The sequence below is a fragment of the Tenrec ecaudatus genome, chromosome 3 (assembly GCF_050624435.1).
Source record: "Tenrec ecaudatus isolate mTenEca1 chromosome 3, mTenEca1.hap1, whole genome shotgun sequence".
NCBI classification, from domain to species: Eukaryota; Metazoa; Chordata; class Mammalia; order Afrosoricida; family Tenrecidae; genus Tenrec; species Tenrec ecaudatus.
Window position 1 is genome coordinate 118,407,027 of NC_134532.1, and position 12,240 is coordinate 118,419,266.

The window sequence follows — 12,240 nt, forward strand, 5'->3', positions numbered from 1 at the left end:
TAGTATCAAATTATTATGTGGAACATTAAAAAAAATCATGCCATCAAGTCAGTTTGGACTCTAATTGATACTGTACAGGGTTTCCAAAGCTGTAAATCTCTACAGGAGCAGATAGCCTCGTGTTTCTTTTACAGAGCACCTGATGGATTTGAACCATCAACCTTTCAATTAGCAGTCCAACGCTTACTCAGAATTGCCACCAGGCAGCAGGGCATATGGGAACATACCTTCCTAGGAAGTCATGCATTTTTTAAATCTGTCTAACCCTTGTCATTATTTTTCCACTTCATGATTATATGTGATTGATACCAATTCCCGTTGCCCCACAGTCAGTCTTGTATCCACTTCCTGCCAGTGAGTTCCTGCTGTGTATTCCTGGCAAATTAATCTTCTGGAAACCTTGTTTCTATAATGTTTCCTCTTTCTTCAAGAGCCAGTGGAGATTCCTGTTAGGTCAATTCTACACTCTTGTCTTTATTTCTCAACTCTACTATACCTTTCTCAATGTATTTCCCCATTGCCTTCCCTGACAAACTTAAAATAATAGTTCTTAGCCTTACCTGCATATTGGAAGTACTTAGGGAATTTTTTTTAATGGTCCTAGAGGGACCTTCAACTAGCCAACCAGTTATAGTCAGGTTGATTCCGACTCATGGCTGCCTTTTGTGTGTCAATGGAATAGTGTTCCATCGGGTTTTCAACAGCAGATTTTTCAAAAGTGGAGCACCAGGCTTACTTTGGAAGCACCTCTTGGATGTACCTGAAACGTCAATATTTTTGTTATCAGTCAATCCCGTTAGCCATTTTCACCAACCAGGAACTTCCTTAGACCAATTCAGTCAGAAACTTTGGGAATGGAAGCAAGTGTAGTGGGGTTTCAATGTTTGCTTTACAGCACTGGTACTTGCTGAATGGTGGGGTGGGAGCTGACAAGGAGGGTAGTGGTGAAGGTCAGGGTTGGGGCTTTATAATCTAGAGTCGTGGCAGCATGAGGAGGGAGTTGGGAAAAGAAGTGTTGATCGCTTGGAGAATCTTCATAACTGACTCTGATGCAATACCACCCCGTCCCCGCGCCCTTCCATGCGGTCCGTCGATCTTGCAGATCACTACAGCAGGGCTGCATTTTTGAACTGTGGGTCCCAGGCCCGCTCAAACTTACTGAACTGGAATTTCCAGGGAGAGGACCAAAAGGCTTTTGAAAAAATATTTTAAACTTTAATATACCAGGGACTGAAAATAAAGAGTTATTTTCTGAAGATGTAGAGTAAATGTTACTGCATTTATTAATAGCTCAGGAGCCGTGCTAATCGCACAAATGCTCTTTGACAGTTATGCCCTTAACGAGCAGAGACTCTGCTAGCTAAATACAACTCCTACCAGGCATGTGAAAAGTCAACAGATCAGACAATTGTTACAATAATGAACGCCCCAATAACTAGTCACTGAGTACCTTTTTCCATGACCAGGTGTGCAGAGGGGCTGCATGTATTGAGTATTTTTAATGTAATTTTTTGTACAGTGTCCTACAAGGGTTCTTTAATTAGGATCTCCTAAACCCTGTACACAATGGGGAAATTCAAGTTCTACCTAGAAGCAAAGCTGTCTTGGAAGACGTATGAGGAGGCTTCAAACGTCCTTGGGGAATTGTCCCTGTGTTCTAACTCCAATTTCCACAAACTTCTTGAAGTTCCCGTGGACAGCCAAAGCGCTTCTTAGAAGCAAGGATGGCGAGGCTTGGTGCCATGTTACAAGGAACACCCGGTCCCTGGAGAAGGACATCCTGTTTGGAAAAGTAGAAAGCCAGCAAAAACGATGCAGCCCCTCAACTCAATGCTAGCAATGGTCTCGACCACAGCGTCAACGGGGAGGATGGTGCCGGACCGGGCGGTTTCCTTGTTCTACTTGGGAGAGCTACCAGTCAGGGTCAACTAGATAGCGCGTAACAACAGCAAACTTGCCTTTAGGTTTCAAAGAAATGAAGCAACAAAGCCCTCTCAGGAGCAATGTCAAAGCTAATTTGTTTTGAGACTTACTTTTAGAATATCATTTCATAAAGAATAAGTCCCCTGTACTCGTAAGAGTAAAAAAGGGGGGTTTGATTTTTATTTCCTAAATTTAGGTTGCTAAATTTTATCAGATACTAAAATCAATGTACATTTATTGTTCAAAATCAGGTTCTTAAAAGATCATTTGAAAGCTTAAGTAGATGTATCTAACTCATTCAGCATGGAATTATGAATTTTGCATTTCACATTTTCATAGGCCCCTTATTTAAACTTTTATAGACGTAAGCATAAAAACCCTGCATGATTTGCATCTTAGCCTGTTTCACCTTTGTCTCCAATTATGTGCATACCTTTTTTGAAGGATAAAAACACAAGCAAGGACGAAATATTTTTAAAATATCTTAAGCCACATATACTTAAGAGTGTAAACTTTCTGACATGTAATTAGATGTTTTGTTAAGCGGGTTGTAGAAGTCCAGTTTGAATGTTCAGCAGTAACGAAATGCTGCCTGACGTTTTTCCTCTTGCCGTTCTCCAGGCTCCAGCATCTTCAATGTCCTCCGAGGAATTTTGGAGGTGGTCGCTGGTGCGGCGACGGGCTCTCTTCTGGGGGTTTTTGTTCAGTACTTCCCGAGCAGTGACCAGGTGAAAGAAACACTCTGTGGGAAATTCCCGTTCCAAAATAGCATTAAGAAAACCCTGGAACCCTTCCATCACAGCCAAATATGAAAGAGGCGGTTTAGCAAATAGCTCTATCACCATGCCTAGTTTAAAGGTGCTCATTGCTCTGTCCGTGCCAGCATGAGATTTATCAAGAAAATTAAATGTATAAAATAGCTAAAGCTGTCCAAAAACCTTGTTCTCCCGCCTATATTTTGTCACATGTCATCATTTATGTGTGTGTAGGTAGGTTATTGTTGTTAGGTACCACTGAGCCTCTTCCAACTCACAGTGACCCTATACACCGCAGAGTGAAAGTGTTGTCCTGGCCGGCACCATCCTCACAATTGTTTTGAAGCTTAAATCCATCATCTCAGCCACTGTGCCAATCCAACTAGTAAAGGGCCTTCCTTTTATTTGTTGCCCCTCCCCTTTAGCAAGCAGGAAGTCCTTTCCCAGAGACTACCTAATCCCTCGTGATAACATGTCCAAAGTCCAGAGCCGGAGTCTTGACATCTTTGCTCCTAAGGATAGACACGTTTTTTGTTTGTTTTTATTCTACTCAACTAAATGAGAGTAAATAATATTTTTTCTTTGAGGGCAGGGGATGTCCCTTTTATTAGTACCAAAATACCTTAGCTTTCAACACTTATCAACTAGATAGGCTGTAATATTTCTTGGCAATGTAGTTCGGCATGGCTTACCAAGGTCAAGATTCTTCACTGCACACAATGATTTCTGAGCGAGGCACAAATGTTTTGATTGCTTCCTTTTATCCTCCTAATTCTCTTGGGACATATAAAAATAAAGTTTTTCTTTCTATAAGAATTGGCTTTATTTTCAGATTTCAATACATTCTGAATGAAGTTCATTGAAAGTGTAAGTCAAATCTTAATTAAGAAAATTAAATCTTTCAGAATGATGATGACTTAAAATTTTGTGTGTGCTGGTTCTCCAAGGAAATCCAAAGTTGTCCCCAGGAGGTGCTATGAATGAATAAAATAAGCCAGTGATTATGTTTATTACATAATGATTATTCCAGTTATACAGCTAAATAAAGAGAACAGAACTCTATAACGTTTTCATTTCTTAAGTAGCTTACTTTGACTGTTGTGTTATTAAACATTGAGGTAAGTACTTTAAAGTCATCACCAAATGCTACACTGTCCAACCTCTAGTCATTAGCCACCTGCAGTGATTTAAATGAATGAAATTAAAAATTCAGGTCTTAAGTTCTTTTTTCTTCTTAAGTTCTAAGTCCCCTCAATAATACAAATTACCACACAATTTAACTAATTTTTCAAGATTTGCCCATTGATCTTTTTATTTATTTATTTTTACTTTTTTTTAACGCTCAGAATCACCTGGGATCATCATCCCCGCCCATTGAACTATCATTACGATTTTTCTTGTTGAAAACAAAGAAAGCATTCTATTCTAAGAGCTAATTGTTCAACATTAATGAAACTAAACTATGTTGATTCTGGTGAATATTTTCTGATCTCAACTTTAAGTTCTTCTAAATTTTTCTTTAATACTAAAACACCGAACCAAATTCACTGCCATCGAGTGGATTACAGTTCATAGCAACCCAATTAACACTAAGTGTAAATGTTGCTGTTAGGTGCCGTTGCGTTGCTCCCAGCTTAATGAAACTCGGTGCGCTACAGCACAGGAAATGCCCCGTCCTTCTCCAGCCTCATGACTGTGCTCCCGTGTGAGCCAATTGTGGCAGCCAGTGGGTCCATTCATCTCTTTTCCTGCCCCTCCACCTACAAACAGGATGTCCTTTGCCAAGGACTGGTCTCTCCTGATAACATGTTCCAAGTATGTGAGACAAGGTCTCGCCACCCTTGCTTCCAAGGAGCATTCTGGAATGAATGTATCTCTTCGAGACAGAATTATTTGTTTTTTGAGCACCCCAGGGTACTTTCAATAAAAGTGTTTGTAGAACTTTCCCAATATATTTTTAAGAAAAACTATGTTCTTGAGCTGCATGTTCAAATGCATTGTCACAGTGGGTGGTGGTACTATGTTGGACAGCATACTTACAGAATAGTTGCTTCATTTCTAAAAGTTATTTGGGCAGTGTGAGCCTGCTGTAGCCCATGTAAGAACTGATGAGAAGGTTGCTATTGGTTACTAATGAGGAGACTGAGAGAAGTGACGTGAATAAAATCACCTGGCTAAAACAAAGTGCCGCTAGAATTGAACTCAGGTTATCTAACTCCAGGGTTTGCATACCTTCAAATCAAGTATTTAGAAAACAAACCAACCATTTTTTCTAAAGAGATCAAGATATCTGAACTGCTGGACAGAGGAAAACAAAGAGAGAGAACGATACGCTGACATACTTTGTTAAAAACTGCTTTCAGTTTTCCGCCTCCTCAAACTTCTTGCTAGTCAAGGATTGAGAAGGGAGAGCCCAAGGACCAACAAATGAAAGAGGAAGCGGAAAACCTGCAGCTATTAGAGATATTCATAAAACCTCTCTGATATAAACATATCCGTTTCATGAACGAGGAAACCAACCAAACATGGAAAGTTTAAGTAATGCAGCCGTTATATATACATCCTGCACCCTGAAAAAGCTAAAATTTTAACCTAGGCCTGTCTGCATCCAAAAGCATCGTACTTTTTCTACAACTCCACTCAATCCTGTGAAATATGATCGTAGCGGTTGTTGTTGTTGTTTTGGCTGATATAAATTTGACCCCTACGCTCAGCAGAACAAAACCAGGCCCAGCTTTTCATTAACTCGCCTTTGGACGTAGGTCACCAGGTCTTTCTTCCTAAAGCATCTTCATCTGGAAGCCATGCTGAAACCTATTCAAGCATCTTAGCAATGCAAGAACGAAAATGGGTGCCCCAGAAAGGAGCCTTCCTGCGTGCATACTGTCAGTTGGCCCTTGTTAAAGAAAGAAAACAAATGTCAGGTCAGCGCATCGGCCAGCAGACGCAGGCGTTCTCATCAGAGCCCTTGGAGGCAGTGGCTTGAGTGGGGGGTCCTAACTGAGAGTTCCACTGTTCAAACTCACCCGGCTGCTCTGCTGCAGGAAGATGAGGCTGTTTTGTCCCCAGGAAGCGGTTCTGCTCCATCCTCTAGGGGCTCTGTGAGGTGGAGCTGCCTTGATGGCAATGGGTTGATGGCTTATAAATTCATATTACAGAAAAAGAAATCGTTAAAAATCTGTCATTTGAAATAACTTGGCGAATTAACTTTGTTCCTCGTAAAGGGCAATCTCGCGTGGAAGCGAGCAGTCCTGGTTCTGGGGCTCTCCGTGCTGGCTGTGTTCAGCAGCGTCTATGTTGGTTTCCCTGGATCGGGAGGGCTGTGCACATTGGTCATGGCCTTCCTTGCAGGCATCGGATGGAAAAGCAAAAAGGTGAGTTTCATTTTAGTTTTCTTCACAACTACCTTCTGATCAGATTATGATGTTTTCTTTCCAGATACTTTTTTTGAACATCAAATAACAGTTTTCATTATAAAATCCATTTATGTGGTCATATCAATGAACAATGTACTCAACACTCTCTGCCATTGAGTCAGTACTGACTCATAGCAACCCTGGAGGACAGGGCAGATCTGTCAGTGTCTGAGACTATCACTGTACACGCATGTATACCAATAACCTTCCCTCCCTTAAATATTACTTAATATTTGTAATTTATTCAATATTGATAAGTATATAATATATATACTTAATATTTATAATTTCCTGATGTCTTCTTTGTTTTTTTCCTCATGACTGCAAAATATTGCATTTGATAGCTGTGTTGGCATTGATTGTAGTAGAGGTGATTCGAATTCAGAGGCTAGTCAACGGGCTTCTTAAACTATTTCCTCTCATGACACCTTTTTGCCTGAGAAATCTGCAACACGGCAAGCACTGCCAGAAGCACTCGGATAACATTACATGCTTGATTTCGAATTAATTTTTAGTCATTGCATGTTCAGAAATCTTTCACTGTTGCCGATTGTTTTCCCATCCCCCAGATTCAGTTACATGACTCCATATGGAGTTGTGATTCACAGTGTAAGAATGTAAGGTGAAATTGCTAGTAATTATATATAAATATATTTATAAAGATAGATATATAATACAAGAAATGAACCGTTAAATTATATACAGATAGATGATACAAGAAATTAACAGTTAAATTATAAAGCAGTAAGACACTCGCAGTCCTTTAAGGCTTGAGAGCCGCCAGTTGCCAGTCCCTTTCTGTCGAGAGAGCTGGGCTATATATCCAGGCAGAAACAGCAAGACAAGCCACCAACTGTCACCAACTGTTGGTCCCCAGCTCCAGAGACGAACATTTCAATCGTGTGGGATTAAAGGGACCTCAACTTGCAGCGACACAGTCCACAGGCGAGGCATTTATCCCTCCACCCTTCAATGAATCCTACTTATGTTTATCGGCCAGGCTGCCACAATAAACTATCGCAGGTGACCAGACGTCCCACTTTTGGCAGGACAGCCCCAATTTTTCCCGCATCCCGCGGCATTTTTTAAAAGTCCCGATTTTTGGAAAGAATGCATGACAAGCTAGGGCAGACGGTTTTTCGACTGCCATGTGGCTATTTCGCCAGGATATGAGTTTATCAATGGTGTCCTGCTTTACCAATGTTCAAATCTGGTCATCTGCCCTGACAGCACTAGGCTTACCAAAAGCTTGGTGTTTCGAACCCTTACAGCAGCTCCACAGAAGAAAGGCCTGGCAGCTTCTGGAATATGAAAGCCGACCAGCCCCACTGCCATCAAGTCCATGGAGATGCAACCGACCCCGCAGGGCAGAGTCGAACTGCCCCAAAGCGTTTCCAAGGCTTTACCTAAGCAGACGGCCACTCTTTCTACAGATGGGCCAGTGGGTCCCCCCCACCCCCCACACACAGATCTTTGGGTTGGCAACCAATTGCTTATCTGCTGTGGCACAGCTTACTGCCAGCCAACGGATGGCGACTCGCAGCCACTCTGTGGGACAGGGTAGAACTTTCAGTCTGCAGGGTAGAATTTTCAGTCTTCAATGCTTTTGTTAACTTTATAGGTGAACAAATATGTCTTATCATTGATCTACTTTACACGTCCTTACGAATGAAGTTCATCATATTTTCATAGTTTGTGGCCAGTGTGTTCAAATACCTTTGCCCATTTTTTTTGAACATTTTATTAGGGGCTCAGACAACTCTTATCACAATCCATACATATACATACATCAATTGTATAAAGTACATCCGTACATTCTTTGCCCTAATCATTTTCTTTTTCTTTTCTTTTTTTACATTTTATTAGGGGCTCATACAACTCTTATCACAATCTACACATACACATACATCAATTGTATAAAGCACATCCGTACATTCTTTGCCCTAATCACTCTCAAAGCATTTGCTCTCCACTTAAGCCCTCTGCATCAGGTCCTCTTTTTTTTCCCCCTCCCTCCCTCATGAGCCCTTGATAATCCACAGATTGTTATTTTGTCATATCTTTCCCTATCCGGAGTCTCCCTCCCCTCCCCCCTCCCCCCCCCCCCCCGTCTCTGCAGTCCATCTCCCAGGGAGGAGGTCACATGTGGATCCTTGTAATCAGTTCCCCCTTTCCAACCCATTCACCCTCTACTCTCCCAGCATCGCCCCTCACACCCCTGTTCCTGAAGGTATCGCCCACCCTGGATTCCCTGTGCCTCCAGCTCCCATAAGCACCAGTGTACAACCTCTGCCGTATCCAGTCCTGCAAGGTAGAATTCGAATCATGGTAGTTGGGGCGAGGAAGCATCCAGGATCTGGGTGAGAGCTGTGTTCTTCATCGGTACTACATCACACCCTGACTGACCCATCTCCTCTCCTGAACCCCTCTATGAGGGGATCTCCAGTGGTCAACACTTGGGCCTCGGGTCTCCACTCTGCACTTCCCCCTTCATTCACTATGGTGTATATATACATATATACATATATATATATATATATATATATATACACACACACATACATATATATATTCTTTTCTTTTTTTTTTTTGCATGATGCCTTATACCTGGTCCGTTTGGCACCTCGTGATCACACCGGCTGGTGTGCTTCTTCCATGTGGGCTTTATTGCTACTGAGCTAGATGGCCACTTGTTCACCTTCAAGCCTTTAAGACCCCAGACACTATCTCTTTCGATAGCCGGGCACCATCAGCTTTCTTCACCACATTTGCTTATGCACCCGTTTGTCTTCGGCAATCGTATCATGGAGTTGTGCAGCCAATGATATGATTTTTTGTTCTTTGATGCCTGATAACTGATTCCTTTGGGATCACTCGCTCTCTCAGGCTGGTGTGTTCTTCCATGTGGACTTTGTTGCTTCTGAGCTAGATGGCCGCTTGTTTATCGTCAAGCCTTTAAGACCCCAGTCACTATCTCTTTTGATAGCCGGGCACCATCAGCTTTCTTCACCACATTTACTTGTTCACCCACTTTGGCTTCAGCAGTTGTGTCGGGAGAGTGAGCATCATAGAGTGCCAATTTAATAAAAGAAAGTATTCATGCATTGAGGGAGTGCTTGAGTAGAGGCCCAAGGTCCTTCCGCCACCTTAATACTAAACCTATAAATATAGACACATAGATCTATTTCCCCATCCCCATATATATATTTGCATGTACACGTCTTTGTCTAGACATCCATAAATGCCCCTTGACTCCCAGTTCCTTCCTCCATCTCCCTTGACTTTCCTCCTGCCCCACTACCATGCTTCATCCCCACCTGGGCTACAGCTATACCTCTTCTCTACGCAACCTTACCCTTGATCATTTCCCACCAGGCCTGCCACTCCCCGCTCACTACCGTTTTTGGTCCCATGTTGTTCCCTTGTCCCTGTGTTTGTTAACACCACTTCCTTATCCCCCTACCCACCCGCACCCCAAGTCCCCCCGGAACTGTCGGTCCCGTTGTTTTTCCTCCGGATAGTCCATCCAGCCTGTCCTATTCAGACAGACCTGTGGAGACACTAACATGCACGAAAACAAGACAGAGGAAAACAAAGCAACAGTATACAACCAGACAACAAAACAACAAAAACAAACCTCTGACAAAGAACAAAACAAAACACTTCACAAAAGAAAAGCTTGTAGTTAGTTCAAGGACCGTTTGCTGGCCCTTAGGAGTATTTTCCAGTCCAGTCTGTTGGGGCACCCCGCCCTGGCCCCAAAGTCCACTTTCAGCATTCCCTGGGGACCTTGCCACTCCATTCCCTTGCTGTTCCGCTGCACGCCCCCAGTGATTTGCCTCGGTGTGGTGGTATCAGGTCAGGTGCTATTCCCACACTGTGTCTCCGGTGCAGTCCCCTGTATCACCCTTAGTCACTGAGGGGCATCATTTCTCATAGTGGGGCCGGCCTTTGCCCATTTTTAAGAGTTATTTAGGGTTTCCTTATTGACTTTATTTAAATCATAAAGATTCTCAGATTTCTTTCTCTTTTATTTAGCTAGTTGTCACTTGTTGAATGGCCAGATATGTTTTTATAGACCTGACCTTGTCAGGATTATATGTTATTTTGCTAAATGAAGAGATATAGACTATAGATGTTGGTGACCTAAATTAAATAAAAATAATACGACGTGAAAGAGTCTTGGTGGTGTAATGGGTTGAGCATGGGGGTGCTAACCACAAAGTCGGATCAACCAAACTACCTGCTTAAAGGGGGAAAGATAAGGCTGTCTGCGCCCATAAAGAATTATTCTTAGAAATCCTAAGGAGAACTCTACTCTGTAAGACAGGATCACTCTTAAACAGAACGAGCTTGATGACAGTGGGCTAGGTTTTGTACTGCTTTGGTTTAATATGACTTTGAAATAATCTTATAAACTTGAAGACGACTGATCAAAATAATGAAGCATAGCAATGCCCGTGGAAGCATATGGGAAGGTCATGAATCTTGAGATCAGGTGTAAAATCATCCAATTAAATTAATCTCTACAGGGATCCAATGAACACAGAATTTCTTTATGGGTAATTAACTGTCAGGTAGAAATATTTCCCTATACAAAAACCTAACTCCAAACCAAACACACTGCCGTCAGTCAATTTCAATTTGTAACAACCCTGTAGGACCAAGTAAAATTGTCCCTGTGGGTTTCTGAAACTAAATTTCTACAAGAGTAGAAAGCCTCCTCATTCTCCCTAAGAATGGCTGGTGGTTTTGAACTGCTGACCTTGCAGTCAGCAGCCCAATTCATAACCCGCTACAACCGGATGTCCTAGTTCACTAGACAAAGATATGATTGTAAAACTACAGCCCGTGTAATGATGCATCCTTTCATTTTGGAGGGAGGGATTAGTAGGGGCCTTCTGAACCATTGTGCTTATAGGATTTTGAGGTCACAGGAAAATTGATTTAGGTGGAGTAGGCTTCAAGAGACAGTGGAGAGTCCCTTTTGTACCCTACTGTAGGCACTGTGAACACCAACACTTCCTGCTTGGTTAGGAGGCTTGACTATAAGACTCATATAATCTCTCTTCTCTCTCCGCCCCCCCCCTTAAAATAGTGCCTATATAAAGAAATTCTGATAAACATCTAACAGAAGCAAAGGAAATGGTCAACGAATGCTCCAGCATAAATTGGATATAGCCATCTCTTAACTCTCATGATGCTTGTTATCAAAATATTTGATTTTACATGGTTTTACATAGATTCAGTGTATTTGTGGTCTGCAGTCGGTTCTGGGTCGGTTCACACATCTCCTTATCAATCTCCCTCTATCTAAACTCAGCTGAAGACAGAGTGCAGTGCTGCCTCCTTGCTGCTGTACCTGGTGCTCTGTCTTCCCTCCATCCTGGGCTAAGACGCTCTGCTCTTTGAAGTGCCCTTGCCTACTTCTTTGACTCCAGGCAAAGGGAGTCCTTCCTGATGGAGGGGATGGTACTGCATTTGCATGGTGACACTTTGTCTGATGGAAGTTTGTCTGGCATCACCATTTCAAAAACTATCCCTTAACTTCTTCTTAAGGGTAGCCCATTTTCAATACTTTAAAAATAGCATCTTAGTAGTTTATTCTGTTTCTGAGCAGGAAAACACTTATGTTCACTGTAGAAAGTTCAGAGGAAAAAAATCTTTGTTTGAGAAAATGTATAATTTTACTGCTTAAAATTTACAAAATATAAAATTTGGGGTTTGTTTCATTTAAGTTGGGCTAGTAAGTTTCCAGGTAAATGCTTTCTGTTGTGACCTCTTAAAAAATCTTTAAAACTTACAACCAACCCACTATACTGTCCTCAGGGAAAAGAAGGGAAAGTGCTAATAATGTGTTATTGCCATTCTTTATGATGCTCTACTAAGCACTAAAGGGAGAATGCATGAATCTCCTCCTCCCCAAAAAAACAAAAAACCTTTGAAGCTGCATTTCCATTTTGTAGAGACCATAAATCGTCACGGAGCCCCCCATGGCTCAAATAGGGAAGTGCTCAGCTACTAAGCAAAACATTGGCAGAGGCACCAAGGAAAAAATTTCTGGTGATCTGCTTCCAAAACATCATGGCTTTGGAAGCCATAAGGTGGGCAGCTCTGCTCTGGCACACTAGAGATTACCATGGCTA

The 12,240-nt window shown here is 42.1% G+C and overlaps 1 protein-coding gene across 2 annotated transcripts in view; it reads left to right on the forward strand.

Annotated features, from left to right (window-relative positions):
* The window catches only part of SLC9B2 (solute carrier family 9 member B2), a 45,691-nt gene that overhangs the window by 16,107 nt on the left and 17,344 nt on the right, over positions 1 to 12,240 (forward strand). For both annotated transcript variants that reach the window (XM_075544862.1, XM_075544863.1), the window contains 2 exons: positions 2,545 to 2,651; positions 5,903 to 6,052. In XM_075544862.1, the coding sequence (XP_075400977.1) occupies positions 2,545 to 2,651; positions 5,903 to 6,052 (257 nt within the window). The remainder of the gene's footprint in view (positions 1 to 2,544; positions 2,652 to 5,902; positions 6,053 to 12,240) is intronic.